General features: G+C 39.6%; 1 protein-coding gene across 1 annotated transcript; it reads right to left on the bottom strand.

Annotated features, from left to right (window-relative positions):
• Window positions 1-1,432: 1,432 nt before the first annotated feature.
• On the bottom strand, window positions 1,433-13,108 carry LOC127768631 (lon protease homolog, mitochondrial-like). The gene is made up of 20 exons (XM_052294248.1): window positions 12,646-13,108; window positions 11,384-11,449; window positions 11,070-11,261; window positions 10,917-10,982; window positions 10,791-10,832; window positions 10,134-10,256; window positions 9,563-9,661; window positions 9,279-9,344; window positions 9,080-9,166; window positions 8,567-8,606; window positions 8,046-8,217; window positions 7,836-7,960; window positions 7,362-7,492; window positions 7,159-7,263; window positions 6,890-7,003; window positions 5,614-5,781; window positions 4,689-4,790; window positions 3,684-3,992; window positions 2,483-3,016; window positions 1,433-2,012 (listed from the first exon to the last, which is right to left on the bottom strand). The coding sequence occupies exons 1-20, from the start codon at window positions 12,982-12,984 to the stop codon at window positions 1,824-1,826; spliced, it is 3,069 nt and encodes a 1,022-aa protein (XP_052150208.1). The 5' UTR covers window positions 12,985-13,108; the 3' UTR covers window positions 1,433-1,823.
• Window positions 13,109-17,514: the final 4,406 nt, after the last annotated feature.

Here is a 17,514-nt window from a genome sequence, read left to right on the forward strand (position 1 = left end):
TGTTGTGCGATACATGGATGAATGCATGTTATACATAATATAAATAGTAAATGTATATGTTTAAATAATGCAAAAATGATGTGGAGATAATGATTTGACATCGTTTGCATATTGAGTTCTAAAAATACAACAAAAATGTAAATTATGTGTCATGTTTGCATGATATTTAAAATACTCAAGACAATAATTGCTAATGGGTGATGATGTGGCACACTTGTATGTGATTTAAAATACTCAAGATAATAATTACTAGTGAATGATGATATAACACACTTACATATTGAGCTTTAGAAGTTAGTGGACAACAACTTTATTGTAAGATAGAATAACTAATAAATCATAAAACCCAGTAAACATGGAGGGGTGAATTGAGTGATTAACTAGTCTCTGAAGTAAGCTAGAACAATATAGCAAAGAACAAACCAAGGCTACCTTTCGCTGAAGAAAGTGGATACCAGCTAGTAGGTGAACCAAATACAATATGATTTTCGTACTACCTCCATGGCTCCGTCCCATATAAATTGTATTTATAGGTTGTTTAACATATACTAAGGTTTAAGAAAAAAAAAACTATGATATCCCTTATTAAATGGTGTATAGGTGAGAGTGGAAGAGTAGTTGAGGATAAAATACGGAGAAATTTAAATAAGAAGTGATTAATGGGACCATTAGTACTCTATTGTGATAATTATTTTGGGACAAATTCAAATCCTAAAAATACAATTATTATGTGACAGAGGTAGTAGTTTTTTTTTTAACTACGCAAGAGAGTTGTGTGTTATTTGATCAAGTGGCGGAAAATAAAGTACAAAAGGTCAAGATGGAAGTAAGTTTGCAAGTCCTTTTGCCTCAGCCAAGCACCCAAGGAAGCCTTCACGAGAGATGGATCGCAGGACTAGAACTAGATAGATGCTAGGTGTTGTCCCATTTAAAACGCAACCACACCCTTCACCCTTGCACACGTAGTTCCCATGTAACGAGAGTGACAAGAGTATGAAAACCCTTTCTGAGTTTGTCAAGTTTGTCTGGGACTTGCTTAGCAGCGCCACACCATCAGGTAGAGAAATAGCAGTATCCAGGCGAGATGTCAACAACACAAAAACCACTCAACTGATAAATACTCCCTTCGTTTCATATTATAAAACTTTCTAGCATTACTCACATTCACATAGATGTTAATGAATCTAGACGCATATATATGTTTAGATTCATTAACATATATATGAATGTGGGCAATGCTAGAAAGTCTTATAATATGAAACGGAGGAAGTATCAATTATAAGCATTGACCCCCCCAAAAAAGTATTGTGTTTTTCTTAACCACATTATCCTTAAATTTAGCTAGCTCAGACTTTGCATAATCCATAGCAGGTCCTTACAGAAATGCCAGATGCTACAGCACCTTTCGTTCTCAACGGCACATTGTATTCAGGAGTCATATTTATGCAACTTAGGCCAAGTTAATGTCACAGAATGCCTGAACTTGTGAGCTCCAGAATACTGAAAAGAATGCTTTATACATGCATCAGACCCTACACGGGTGTTCTGTTCACAATTCAGAGAATGTCTAAAATAATGCATTCTCACTGTTTCTGAATTTACACATGGTAGTTGACTAACAGAAAAGGAGAAAAGGAACAATCTGTAGATTCTGTACAACTTGCCAAGCTATATTTGGGAAGTGCGCTCTTGTGAGATCTTCTTTCTGTAGATTCTGTATAATTTGCCAAACGAATTGCAAGCGACAACGAATGAACTCCATATTCTGGTCTTCACCCTGGGCTTGATGCAAACTGCCTTGTAGAGCATGCGTTGTCGATACACTAGCTTGCTAATGCCTGACTATCACTGGGAAAAGCTAAATCATATATTTCACTGTATTTGTCAACAAAGTGGACTTCAAGACCTTCTTTTACATTAGGAGCAAGCTCGTCGAAATCTCTTCTGTTCGCTGCTGGGAATATGATCGTCTTTATCCCACTTCTCCTGGCAGCGATGGTTTTCTCCTTCACCTGTTTAAGATCCACAATAGAAAGAATTAGCGTGTTACTTGGTGTTCATATAATCATATGAACATATTGGCAACATTTAAGATAATCGCATGACAGATGACAAAGAAAATTCAGAAAAATGTACACCAATGCCTTGATTAAAATATTCAGGCAATTTGTGATTGCATGCTATAAACCTCAGTTTTTAACTTGTAAACTTAGGTGTTACTCTGCTCCTGCGGCAAATGCCAATGGTTCAGCAATATTATCCAAAACTACAGAGGCAGGTTTTAGGTCCCATCCAAAAGGCCAACATAGGAGACAGAAGACAAACTATGGAATCAACAATTTCTTTCACTAACAACTTAACACCATTACCCTGCATTCCAAAAGTTATGCAAGACAGTGGCATCCACAAATAGCATGCAAATTCCAACAAAAAAGAGGCAGGCAAAGCCACAAAGAAAGATGGCTGAAGGCCTGAAGCATACCCCACCAATTGGGAGAATTCGTCCAGTCAATGTTACTTCCCCAGTCATTGCGAGGTCTTTCTTTACCAGCTTTCCCATGGCTAAAGACAGCATCGATGTAACCATCGTGCATCCAGCACTGGGGCCATCCTTTGGAGTAGCCCCTGCAGGAACATGTAAGTGAAGCTTTGACTTTGTAAAAAAGGTGTTATTTGGTTCTTTCTCATGTAATATAGATCTGCAAATTGTATGTGCAATTTGAGCACTCTCTTTCATGACATCTCCAAGCTGGCCTGTCACCACAAGTGCACCTTTTTTTTCGCCGTCCTTAACTTTTGCTGTCTCAATATACAAGGTAGAACCACCCATAGCATTCCAAGCTAAACCCATGACTACCCCAACAGGAGTTTGATCGTATATACGCTCTGGTTGGAATACAGCCTTCCCAACAAAGTTATCCAGATTTGATGCATCAACAACTACTTTCTCCACAGTCTTGTCTACAAGTGCTTCATCTACAAGTGCTTCCATTACTTCCTCTGTGTGTTCATTGGCCTTCAGAAATAGCAAACAACAGTTTATTAGAACTAAGCCCTAAGAAACAAAGAAACATAAGTCTATGAATTTATGCTAACTAAGATATATTCATTTCAAACTTGAAATATCCTTGGTAACAAAGTTTGTCCAGGGTTTAGTTTACTTGACATCTTTCAAAAACTAACAAAAGGTCAGCACCATAAAAACCAGCAGAAATTGTGCTATCAGCCTATCAATCTTCCTTTTCTTACAGGAATTATATCATAATTTTAACACAAAAACTTGACCATGAGAAATGCCTAGGGGTCTTCCGGCTAGCTCCATAAGGTGGTGGGCTAGCCGATCTGGGTTCGAAGCCTCACCCCTTCTAATTATTTGATATTAGGTCATTCCCTAATATTCGTGTTTTTTTTAACACAAAAACTTGACCACGCACCAATAGTAATAGTGTCATGAAAGATCAATTCCTTCTTTTTCTGACTTAAAGCATCACTTTCATTTAACCTGTCACTTGCCTGTCTGATAGCAAGTTTGACTTCAGTCAGTATTCAGTGCACAACGTTGTAACACTCAAAAAATTCATGGGCGGCCAGAGGTCAGCCTGGCCACTGCACATTTGTAATAGCTTCTCACGCATTTAATATAGAGACTTGGGGAGATTTGACATACAAGATAGTTAGATTACCTCCATTTTGCCTGATGTATTCGTTGGTGTAGCTTTGTCATCTGCAGAAGTTTCTTTAGATACTCCTTTTGGATGCTCATAGTGGTCTACTTCTGACTTGGTTGTTAAGGATACTACATTAATCTTCTCACAAGAAAAATCAGTTGGAATAACATGCACTGAAACATCTTCTGCAAGACTGTCCCTCTGGCTCTTGTTTTCCACTTCTGTTGCAATGCTAACACCAGTAGGTTGTTCACTTGGTTCCACCAATGTGATCTCCCGAGCTGACTCATTTGATACCCCTTGACGAACAAGTTGCAGAGCTATCTGCACCAGAGGCAAAGGTTGAACAGCAAAAGCTGATCACAAGTGCTATCATGGATGAATGGATCCATATGAACAATTCTGATCATTGGTAGAATAAATGCTGCGAGATAATGGAATGCATTATTTGATAAATATGAGTCTTCCAAAAGCTATTTTCTTGCCATTTTGGGGGTCTTCCAGAATATTAAAATATAATAAATTGCTTGCCACACTACCACATTAGAAACAACGCCTCAGTAAAAAACAGCAGCAGTAATTGTGGAGGGTTAGCATGGCAGGCAAGCGGTGCTTGACAGGATTGGAACAGAGTGCAGAGGTAATACTGGTGTGCACAGGGAAGGCAATAGCAAGTGCAGGGCATATGGAGTGTGGACCGAAGGGTGGAGAGAACAATGGGATGCAAGAAAGGACCAGTTTGTGCCCTTATGCTGTAGAAGGACAGGACACATCACTCAACACTCACTGATATGCTCTTCTTAGTAAATATAATAGACTACAGTGGGAGATGATACCTTAAGAAATAAGAATAGAATCTACCTGCTTATCAGTCATAGACTTGTATATACTATCAAGGTATCAACTACTGGTGAGTTGCAGGTCTGTCAAGAGACTTGAGACAGACAAATAGCCCCCGTTCTTCTCCACACTAAACATTAGCTACAAATGTCAATATTGTTTGATAGAAGTGTCACTTACCTTCCGGTAAACTTTTTCAATCTGTTTTTGAAGGTTACGCACACCGGCTTCCCGGCAATAGTTTTCAATAAGAGCAAGAAGAGCACTATCCGTAACCTCAACCTGAGAATGATTATAGAACTGTGTTAAGTAATTACCAGCACATAGAAATACTATAAGGGAAACACAAAGCTTTCTAGATGCTCTAGAATATTAATATGAATTTTGGAACTGTATTTTATATGAAGAGGAAACTTAGGTAATTGTTGTTTCTGCGGGGGTTTTCTTTCAAAAGCTTCTATCATACAAGTTATAGGTGGCTTTATTAGTAGAGAAATTTTACAGTCCTTGAGAGGTACCAAAATTTTTAGTGCAAATTTTCGTACCTCCTAGTACCGGATGTACCGAGAGGTACCAAATTTTACATTAGAAAATGTGGTACCTCCTCAAGAACTATAAAATCACTCTTATTAGTATGATGCAGAGCTCCAATGATGAATTCAATAAATGTTATAAAGATGTCTGCATTAGTGTAATAAGATGTCATCAGTAAAAAAGGTCTAATAAACATCATTAAATGGAAAGCACAAATCTGTAATATTTCCCGATGTCATTCTATGACCATTAAACAGAGAAATAAAAATTGACTGAAGATTAATCTCAACTCAGATGAAAATTGCCTGACCCAGTGAAACTAACTGGATGCTGCTCCTCCATCTTAAAGAAAGCCCATAAACTCAAAGTCCAAAATAGAATCCACACGATCTTTTACATCTTGATTTACTGATTTTCAAGAAACTTATTAAGTTGTGATTTGTTCTATAAATCATATCATGTACATCACCTCACGTTCTTCCGCTCAGTTTTACCCAACAGGAAGCACTTGCTGCAGTGCCAACAGAAAGCACTAGAAAACCATGTCTTTGTACAGAAAAATAGCAGGTACCTGTTCAGGCATGATGCCACAAGCCTCCCTTGTGTTCTTTTCTAGGTAATCCCGTGCAATATGCATCTTCTCATCGGTTATATAACCGGCAATAGTAATGATCTCCATCCTGTCCAGTAGAGGGCCTGGTATCATCTCTATGACATTTGCAGTGCAAACAAACAGAACCTAATTTCTCAAGACAGGTGTCAGCTTATAATAAGTTAACTCAAGCACAAATGAGCTATTAATAAAACATGTGTAGTATAAAAAGAAATACCATAAAAATACCATGCATGCACCTATATACATATATATATTCTGGTTTTGTTGCATGTGTTAATGTTATGGGTTAGGGTTCATAGGGGGTAAACACCGCCGGGAGGATAGCCGGACGGCGATGACTACTAGGGATGAGAGAGGGACTTAGGTTGGGGAAGACTGATTTTGATTCATTGCCTGATTAGAATGACGATACAATCCATCCTTTTACATATATGGAAGGAAGGACCCAATCTAATCCTATCCAATAGACTCTATCCAAATCCAACTGAGCTACCATACTACGAGGGAACCAGTGTCATAGGCCCTTCCTTCCATCTATATAATAGACTTCAATAATTGTTTACTCCTTATGTGTTGGATTTATTATTTATGTTATTCTAATTGCTTGAGTTTTGAGAGAATATTGTAATAATTGGTTGTAGCTTCGTTGAAGCAAATGCCGGATTTAATTCCATTATCTAAAAAAAGGATGGATTGCATCGTCATTCTAATCAAGCAATGAATCATAATCAGGCTTCCCAACCAAATATGGTTTTTCAAAAGAAAAACAGGCTTTATTGAAGATTTATTTTATCACAGAGATAAAGGTGAATCATGCTCAATTGCCCATGAAATAAGCAGGTTGCTGAGTGGAAACCAAACAAAATTCCTAACATAACACATGCTTATTTGTATCCAATGGCACATACTAGTACTCCCTCCGTCCCGAAATATAAGGGATTTTGGGTGGATGTGTCAAATCCATCCATAATCCTTTATATTTTGGGACGGAGGGAGCATAACTACATCAACAAGAAATTGGTTGCAATCATGATCTGGTGATTAAGAATGCTGATTATCCCCCGGCATGATACTCTTTGTCATTTTATGCTAACTCCTGATATGTTGTTTTCAAGAATGAAATACCAATTTCAATTTGAATCAGCGGTGACCGCTGAGCATCTTAAACTGTAAGGAAAACTGCCATCACACTTGTGTAATATGTAAGCACTTCATGGAGTGGTGACCTAACCTTGGAGAGGTCAATAGGAACATCAAGATAATGATCAAGAAAGTTAGCATTCTGTTCAGGATCAAGAAGTTCCAACAGTGCACTGGCTGGATCACCAGAATACCCTCTCCCTAGCTGAGGCAGGAAAAAGACAACCACTAAGATGCCATGCATATAACTCAAATCACCCCAATTTTGAATATAAATGTTGAAGTGTAAACTAAAATGGAAATTACTACACCACACAAAAGCAAATAAAACGAATCAATGATACAAATGTACATGAATACCTTGTCGATCTCATCTATCAAAACCAGAGGATTTGAAGTTCCGACTGATTTCAGACACTGAACCATCTTCCCTGGCATTGCCCCAACATAGGTCCGTCGATGACCCTAAGGTTGTTTCAAAATGCTAATCAGGTTGAATTCCTGTGTAGATACAATCGTTGTTGTCCAAAAAACAGCATATAGTGAATATAGTAGCGTTGCACCTTGATTTCTGCTATATCAGACAAACCCCCAACAGAAAATCTGTAGAACTTCCGGTTTAATGCACGTGCAACTGATCGTCCAATACTAGTTTTACCAACGCCAGGTGGTCCACAGAGACATATAATTTTACCTGATAATGATAGGGAAATGGATTAATCACAGGTAACATGCAAAAGCAGGTAAAGGAATACTGCAAGAGCCATGCTGGCTACAAAATTCAGTACAAATTGTGAACAATACATATGCCCCGACCTCTCCTTACTCTAACAGGACTGCACATGACATTTAGGTGCAAAATTCGAATTATTAATGTGTTCATATCTATGCCACGGCAATATTGCTTAAAAATAGCATACTATGCATTTGAAGACTCAATTGCATCGATGTTAATGGCTTGCTAAAGGCCTCCCATACACACATAAATAATACATAGAAAATACACAGAAAATAAAAACAGGATAGAATTATGGAACCTTGTGAGCTTCCTCTTAATTTTCCAACTGCTATAAACTCCAATATTCTTTCTTTTACATCAGTTAGACCATAGTGATCTTCATCAAGAATGCGTTGAGCACGAAGAACATCAAAGTTTTCATCACTTACACAAACAAAAAAAGTGCATAAGGGAAAAATAATATATCCCATAAGTTTCTAAAACAACAAAATATATAAATAACACATACCTGTAATCCCCCCATGGCAATACTGTTAGCCAGTCTAAATAATTGCTGGTAACACTGAACTCGCTAGAACTAGCTTCCAGTAATTGAAGTTTAGTGAGCTCTTCTTCAATGACTTGTAAGATATGAGATGGACATTTCTCTTTTCTCGATTCAATCCTTTTCCTAAATTTTTCTGCGAGAGAAAAAAGGTACTTCAACTATGCATTAGAACAACAAAAACTTGCAGATATGTAGTTAGCATGCACTCATTCAATTGATTTTTATAAGGAATCCTACATATTTCAAGTTTTGGTCAATAACTAGTCGAACAATATATAGGTTTTGTGGCATAAAGGCAATACAGTTGGATCTGTCCGTGAAAATACATTCTTCTGATCTTGATTTGGTAGTTAGGAGAAATATATTGTGCAAGTAATGGTTTAAGAAAAAATCAGATGCAGAGGATAAATCAAATGGTGACTTATGAAAATCAACCAAGGGAGTAAATTCCTTAAAAACTAACAGTAACTTCAGAAACAAACCTGACAACGCTGTTTTATCATCAGTCTCCAAGCCTAGCTCCTGCATACCACAGTGCATAAGGGTAACCAGGAAGAATAAATAATGCCTAATTAACCTAAAAGTGGAACTAGAAAAGCATAACGACTAAAATATAATCAAATGGGAACAATACTATATTTATTTAACATAAAAAAAATAGAAAGCGAAATTTTGCAACAGTTGACAGGCAAAGTATCATATCATAAAGTGTGATGACATAATGGTTTGGGACAAAGGGTATATCTCAGCGTTTCCCTTACTGTTTGGGGAGGGGTTACCATGCTCAACTGTGAAAAACTGGACAAGATTTACCAAATATTTTTTTGAGCTTTGTAGGGTTACCGGCCCTTACCGTTACCGACAGCGGTAAGCCCGGTTGCCACAGTAACCAACAGTATGGGAAACCCTAGGTACTGTACAAAACTCAATACAATATCATCTTGAATTCTTGATATCGAAAGCATATGAACATTCAGTAGAAGTGATTGCATTACCTTCTTGATTGCTTTAAGTTGCTCATTCAATAAGTAGCGGCGCTGCTCTCCAGTTATTTTTTCTTCAATTGCTTTTGCTATGGATTGCTGTGATGCGGGTAATCTTATATATCAAAAATGCACTTGAAGGAATATGGCATAAGTTAAGATATATCAACACTACCAAGTACCTGCGACTTCTCACAGAAAAAAAAAGTACCTGCAACTTAGTAATCTCCAATTCCCTCTTTACTAATTCAAGGGTCAACATCAAACGCTTAGACACCTGCTCCAAAAAGGGACAAGTAATTTGGATTACAATGTAGGGTAACCAAAAAAAGCATGCCAGCAAATGCTCATTAATAAAATTACCAGATGAAACTAAAGCAATATTTGAATACGGTATTATTTAAAAGGGCATTCCCAGGATTCAATTTTTTTTTTCCGAACCCCCCCCCCCCCCCCCCCCCTCCCTCCAGATACAGTCTCTGAGATAACTCTTACATCTAGTTCCTCAAGAACTCCCTGGCATAGCAACTTGTTGGTGACTGAAATAGCAGCGCCAAAATCTGCTAGTCTTTGGTAGTTGAAATCAACCATATGCTGAAACAACAGAAGAAAGACTTAAATACATGTGAAAATAGAACGAGAGATAGATTATCCAAAGATATTTTTTAGACTAAACAAGGATCATGGTATAGAGTCATGTTGGTATAATTCATAGACCAGCAATGATAAGTAGGTTAGTAAGGTAATGAGTGTGGAAAAAATGCACATTTGCCATCGGATTGATGGATAAGAAAGCTATAGTAGGTGCTGATCAAATATTGTTTGCACATTCAGAACTTAATGATGGAATAATGACGTTAAGAATTGCAAGTGACATGTACCCAAAGTAAATGATAACACAATGATATACCACGACTGAAACACAAAGTTTTAAGTTCAGTGAATAGATGGTGTAAAATTAATCATTACAGTAGAAATATTTAAGTAGATTTCAAACAGAGTTTACATGCAAATAGATAAGAAAGATTCAGATGTACACTAAAGGAGTTAAAAATAGTAAGGCAACCTGGGTGTAGATTTGAGCATGATCCTTCCAAAGGGAACTTGTTTTTAGAACATCCCTTAAAGTCGATAGAAGTTCGAAATATATTGCCTTTATGGAATCATTGTCTTTATCGTAAGGCTTTTCCTGCAGAAGCTCCGCTAGTATGAAGAGATCATAATCAAAGGCTTCTCAACAGTGCAAAGCAATTGTACACTAAATATTTTCAGCTGGTACTGAAAGGTGGTATAAATCAAGGACAAGATTTGCAAAATGTATTCAATTTAGTTAAAGTCATATAATCTGAAATGTGTGCTGCAGTTCAGGTATGAAAAGTTATTACACAGTGGCTTAAAATCAAATCAAGCCAAAAGTTAGAATAAATGCAACCACTTTTTACTAGACTGTAATACTTGTATTGTTTCTGGAAGCAGCTGATATTTCCAACTTCAACAGAAATAAGAATTATTGAACTAAAAGATCATTTCCTCTTACACTTCAAGAAAGCAAATGTGACATATGTTCAACCTTTTATGGTATATTATTGTAATTTAAACACAGGCACACAACTAAATAAAATCCTGTTTTGAGAGGGAAGGAGTTTGGCAGGGGTTTGGTAGGATTGAAATATGTACAGTGGAAGACAGACAGAGAAGAAAATAATAGTGATGGCATATGTACCTTTAGATGGTCAACTTTAACTGTAAGTGGGTCCTCCTCAACCTGCATTCTTTGACAAAAAAAACTCAAAAAAAAATTCAAAAGATTCAAGAGAAACTGAATAGCATGCAGTCCAAGGTATCTAACCATTTCAGTTATCCGTAAACGGCAGTGACCAAGTAGCAACACCTGATCTCCTTGAATGCTTGTTATCTACATGGAATGACAGACAGAACAGTTTGAGATTGATGCAATGAAAGTTTCTATGCTACCCCCAAGCCCAGGTAAATAGCTAAATACCTTAGCAAGAGTGCCAATTTCATGAAGATGCTTCAATAATTCTTTCCCTTTCAGACCATGAATGCTTTTCTTTGGATCTGAACGTGTGACAGTGTTACTGTCAGTATCTTCCTCATTCTTGACAAGAAAGGCCCCAGCATATGGGAAAGATCTTTTGTGGTTTTCAACTAAAGCTTTCAACAACTTCGGATCCTGAGGGGGAAAATATGATAAATTATTAGTAGCAGAAAGGAACAAAAATCGCAGCACTAAAGCAAATAAAATTGGGAAAGTGATATGCTCATTGAGTGATTGTAAATAGTTCGGTAAGATACCTTCACAGACATTGCCATAAAAAATCCTGGAAATAGTGGCTGATGTGGCAAAGGCAAAGCTATGACCTGTAGTTGGGAAGTAGATGATTAACTGAATCACCAGAGAGAGAGAGAGAGAGAGAGAGAGAGAGAGAGAGAGAGAGAGAACTAGATGATTAACCGAGTCACATCATACTAAATGGATCTCACATGAATAGTATGTTCATCAGTGTGAGTATATATATTGCATTTTTATGTTAAATGACAGGCTAAACTAAATATACTCATCTGAAACCAAAAGTGACAACTTGAAGAAATGAAGTAATGCGAATGATCTAAAATAAGCAGGCGACGAATTATCCATTGTATAGGGGAAAAAAGATCCTTCTAGATATAGTAACATGTTGCTACAAAAAATAATATTTGTTGTAGGTAGGGCTTCAACTTCCTGAGCCTTTTAGAGAGGCAAGTTGCCACTCTCTGTTCTCGGCATGCAAATTGAGTTAAGTTTTAAGATAATGGATAAACCGGCAGTTGTGTCAAAGACGCACAAAGCCTAATCTCAACGTCGCATTATTAGAATAGACCCATACCAGGTGGAACAGAGATAAAAATTTAAAAATAGCAACAAGTTCTCAACGAGTTTAATAAATATCAAAGTTCAATTTGTACAAATCTTGTTGCTAGACCTCCACCCATGTGAGCTGAATGCCATGCGAATTGAGCAAGTTCACAGCAACAACCCCTAAACAAATACCCTCTCCATTTTAAAATATATGACACTGTTGTTTTTTGGACATGACGTTTGAACATTAATCTTATTAAAAAAAATTAGTGCAAATGTGCAAAAATATAAGTTATGCTTAAAGTCACAACATCACATCAAAGCTGAAAATCTCACTACACATTTCACCCAAATGGCACAATAGAAATTTGGTAAAACTCACTCAATAGCAATACATACATGTTCTGAATTCTGATGTTTCCAATTCCCAGAGCATTAGTGCTCATAGATAGAATAGAAAGGATCCAGAAGGTTTCTCTGGACAGCCAGCTCCTCATTCCCTCCATACCCCACTAAAAACATACTGTTTTCCAAATACCTTTTTCAGCACTAGAACGCGAGAAGTTTCAAAGGATAATCTAATCTGGTTGAATTCCCATTAAGCTACTTCCAGGCTTAGGCTAAGTTCAAACCCCACAAACTCCTTAGCAAATAATCCGAACAGACACCAGAACAACACAATGCTGATCAAATTTTTAGCGAGAGAGAGAGAGCGCACCGTGTGGCAGTCCTCGGGTCGGATAATGGCGGGAGCGACAGCGGAGGACGACCTGTTGCCCTCGCTCTCCTCCTCCCCAGCGCCAGCGGCGGACGACGCCTCCGAGTCGCTGTCGGCGGCGCTTCCGGAGGAGTCGGAGCCGGAGGCGAAGTACATCCTCCTCCCCGGCGTGGCGCTCCCAATGCCGGCGCCGCCTCTCGGCACCCCTAGAGCCCTGAGGAACGGCGACGACCTCACCTCGGCACCCGCCGCCGCCACAACCCTTGCCGCGGGCGCCGTCTCGGCGGCCAGACGCGGCGGGAGGAACCCGGCGGTGGTGGCGGCCGCGGCGCGCAGCATTGCGGCGGTGCCGCCCGAAAGCTTGGGGGCGGCCGCGGCGGTTTCGTCGACGAGAAACCTTTTTGCCGGCCGTTGATCTCTGTATCCGCGCGCGGGTTGATTTCTTCAGATTGTTTAGAGCGATTTGACAGTTTTTTCTAGCAAATTACTGTGCTCCAAATTATGCATTTGAGTTATATATATATACACTAGTGTGATTCTGGATGTAGTCTCTTGTGAAATTGGATTTCTCGGAAGATTACCGAGAACTTGAAATGGTCCAACAAAGCCTTTTTTTTGTCATTTGGACAAAGTAAGGGATAGCTTCGTTCAAAAAGAAAAATAAAAATCACAAAGAAAGAAAGGGATAGATGCAAAAGAGAAGCACGAGGCAAAGGCATTCGTACTTTCCCTTGATTTCAAGATAGAGCAACTCAGCAAGACATCGTCAGGTTCTTCTGGCATGCAGTAGTGGTACAACATTCTGGTCGACAGGCCCAAATTTTTGTAAGAACCTTTCTTTTCTTAAGACCACGGACAGCTCCAAAATTGTTTCCCTTTTTAGAGAATCCAAAAAAAAAATCGCAAAAAAAGAATCAGACATATCAGCTGATTCTTCTCTTGTGATTATCTCGACTCTGAAGTCTGAACATCGATCGATACGAGAAAACGGGCACTGCCTAATCTCACTTGGAAACGGGCCAGGCCAGCAATGACATGGAGCCTCTTGTCATGTGTTGTCTTGAGCTTGGGCCTGGAGAGATTGAGGTGAGATTTGGCCCATCTCGGAGCCCATCAAACCAGATGGACTGATACATGAAGATGAAGTACTCACCGGCTCACCCCCTCGGAACTAAGAAAGATATATCTATACTCTTTTAGAAACTCTTTTAGAAGAACATTGTAGTAGTGGTGGCAGTGAATCTATCCGCCGAAGCAGCATAAGCAGGCTTCTATTGCTACGCAACAATAGAGCAGGCGCGCCGCCCACAAAATGTTTGAATGATCGGGTAAAGAGCGAGCTTCTTATATGGGATCCGACGCATCCAGCAGAGCGAAGCAGCGTTCCATTCTTCTCGGGACTGTGGTGACGAACCTTACTCTCCTCGGTCAAGTGGTTGACCCGTCTGTCCAATAAGTTGACTAAGTGAATGGTAATCCTATAGTTTGACCAGCCGAGGAGTCGTATGAGGCGGAAGCTCCACGTACGGTTTTGAAGCCGAGCCTTTCCAGCAATGGGGCCTAGGGACCGATATGATGATTGGTTTAGGTAGGGCGGCCGACCTACTATGGGCACCTGTAGAGATTAGTGCGTGAGACCGCGATCCACAAACTGACGCATGGGACTCACCCTTGACTTGAGAATGGAAGAAGGGAAACATAGCATGTTACAAGAGCGAGGCGAGGGGGCTCCGCCCTACAGTGAGAGGGACGCCTCGCGAGCCGGACTTTGGAGATGAGGCCTTTTGGCGAAGCCAAGTCAATTTCGGGCCACCAAACCCTACAACTGAGGAAAAGGCCCTATGGAGTAAAGGGAAGCGTGTACGTTGTCACACTCCCTACCCCCCAAAGGTGCCTAGAGGACGGGCCAGACGCAGCAGAGCGACGCCCCAGGAGCGGATTCCCCACGAGCAGGGAGACAGGAGACGGCCATCTCGAGGCACATCACGATGTAAACTTTTTCCTATGTTTAATAACATTCTCCCCTCTAATTACCTACCCCTTATCGAAGGATAGGTATAAAGATACAATTGAATAGAAGAGGAGGTTGTAGCAGCACTCGTATATGCTAAATATCATATATTAGGCCCGTGGAACTGACAGCACGCCGAACTAATAATGGGGGGCGACTCGCCGGAGTCGAACCGACATAGGTTAACCCTATCTTCCAATAAGGGGAATCGCTTTGGTTACGCAGTTCAGTTGGCGCTAACAACCAACTTACGTTTGCGGCCCATCACAGTACTGACTATATCTTAGACCATTGCGATCTCTTTCTTTCACTTGGTTTTTCTGCCTTCCCTTCGGTACTCCTTAACTCGGAGATACTCCTTCGGTACTACTTGGCTACTAATTGAACAAATGGGTTTAGTCCCTTCCTTCGGGCAACGTTTTCTCCGGGTACCACCGGCTTACCACCGGGTTGAAAGAAATCCCTTACTATTAGGACATAGTGTTCGGTACGACTTAGATTTTCCAATCTTCGAAAGACGCTCGTACTTTCTTGATCTTATGAAGAAGGGGCTTACTTCCATTCTGTAAGGATCAATTAATAAGGGTATTATCCCTACGAAACAACTACCCTTTAGGCTTTTCCTGCTTTCATGTATAAGCTAGTTCATATGGAGTGTGATAGAGGATATCTAGGGCTGGAAGAGTTGATTGAAAATAATAATCCGGTAGGGATAGCTGTGTATTGGCTCAAAGAACAAGAGGATTTACTTTTGATGATGAGTTTATCACAAGTGTTAGTGAAAACATTCATTGGGGGCCCTAACGTTAACAAATTTTTTAAAGGAACACCACTAAAAAGAAGGTGAATCCTTCTTATTCCAGGATATAGATATCCGAAACTTATTGGATAAGCAGGATTTAGCAGGAAATATTGACAGCATTTCTTATAGAAAAGAAACCTACTTGGTTGGGTGGGAGGATGAAAAGATTCTCTTCCTACTGGAAGATGGCACTGTTGAAGTCTGGAGAGCGGAAGATATTTAAGTAAGGATGTTATGCCAGGTAGCATTCGGTACAAGAGTGAGACAGAGGTAGCTCCGTAGAAGAAAGTAGTTTTGCAAAGAAGCTTGTTCTTCGGAGTAGATTGGCACTACGGCACTACTAGCTTTTGAACAGAAGAAAGAGTTTGTTTTCTCGTCATAAGTGCCACCAATCTCGTTCAGGCACTAAACTAGTTCGGGGAGGATGGATGGTTGTCCCTTCTTCTCAATAGAATCCGATAGACAAGAATCGAAAGTTGCAGATTTTTTTATTCCTCAAGTAAGTCAGTTGATGATTCAATTCCATCAAAGATGGCAAGAGCGGGGCATCTAGATCGATTCGTTTTTAAGGTTGTTATACCGAATAAAAAGAATTCTGATTCTCTATTGAGGCAAGCTATTCATCATTAACAGGAAAGATCCCAAAGCTGTTATTGCAAACATGGGATAGCCTGACTCTACGCTACAATCTCTATTTTCTTATGATATTGAATCTGGCTTCTATTATTCAATCTCTAGTTACCGTGGGAAAAGAAAGAGATAAGAGCTCTTAGCCCGACAAGACAAGATATCCCTCTAAAAGCTTCTTCAATAGCAGTGGATGAAATTCATCTGCACACTGATAATTCACCAAAAACAATAGTTTCTGTTTCCCTAGTTTACCTGCCATTTCGTATCCATTCCGTGATCTGGATCTTTAATTGTTGGAAACTTCTCAAGTTCTTCTGCCAAGCCTTGATTAATGAACCTACAAAATCCCTCGAATTGGATCTGACTAAATCCGGGTATTGTGGACATTCCCTCATTTCCATTCCGGAGCATCTTAATCTTAAGTTTCCTGTTTATCGAAGAAAAATTCCATTATCAGCTCACTCTTCATCAATCCCTACAGATCGATCTAGCAAATATGGAATCTATATTCTGTTTACTAAATCACATGAAATTCTCGGGAACTCCACATACGTATTTCATATATGTATTTCATACATATGAATAGAGACAATTTCAACGAAAGTTCGAATTTGCCAGGGGTCCAAATGGAATGAAAATGGGTATATAAAAGACCAACGAAACGACGAGTGAGAAGGATAAGGGGGAGTAGTAGGAGGAGCTTTCATTGAAGTAGAGGGAGCATAAAAATATGTATTTGCTATGGGACTCCAGTTTGATAAAAGTATAGAGCAGGAAATAGAGGATTTTTTCGCAAGTAAAAATCTGGATACAATAGCGCAGAGCCCATACATAGGGCTTATTCGCGCTGTAGAGCTTTTAGAGAAAGAGGGAGATGGACCTGCCCCAGCCAATGGGAATGACGCAGGGAGCCCAAGCCCAGCGGAGAGTGAAAGGCTCTCCTCGTCGGGCTCATCGGTAAACCAACCTAAGCCGTTGACACAGGATTTATTGGCTGATGCTGTGACCTATGAGAGCCCAAATTATTTATCAGATGCGGAAAGCACAAATTCTTTAGGACCAGTAACTGATTTGGCGAGCCCCTTGGATCCATTCTCCATTCACCCAATAATGGATCTTCTTATGGGCAACTATTATTTAGCATTCACAAATGAATCATTGTCTATGGCGGTAACTGTAGTTTTTTTGCCCGAGGGATTCGAATTAGCGCCGCCCGACCGTATTTCTCCTGAGTTGAAAGAAAAGACAGGAAATCTCTCTTTTCAGAGTTATCGTCCCAATAAAAAAAATATTCTTGTGATAGGCCCTGTTCCCGGTAAGAAATATAGTGAAATCGTCTTTTCCATTCTTTCCCCCGACCCTGTTATGAAGAAAGACGTTCATTTCTTAAAATATCCCATATATGTGGGGGGAAACCGAGGAAGGG

This window comes from Oryza glaberrima, chromosome 3, assembly GCF_000147395.1.
Source record: "Oryza glaberrima chromosome 3, OglaRS2, whole genome shotgun sequence".
Taxonomy (NCBI): Eukaryota; Viridiplantae; Streptophyta; class Magnoliopsida; order Poales; family Poaceae; genus Oryza; species Oryza glaberrima.

Coding starts and splice junctions, on each gene's coding strand:
- LOC127768631 (XM_052294248.1), bottom strand. CDS start 12,984: ATGCTGCGCGCCGCGGCCGCCACCACCGCCGGGTTCCTCCCGCCGCGT. Junction 9,167..9,278: donor TGGAGATTACTAAGTTGCAG/GTACTTTTTTTT, acceptor CCCGCATCACAG/CAATCCATAGCAAAAGCAAT. Junction 2,013..2,482: donor GAATTCTCCCAATTGGTGGG/GTATGCTTCAGG, acceptor GATCTTAAACAG/GTGAAGGAGAAAACCATCGC.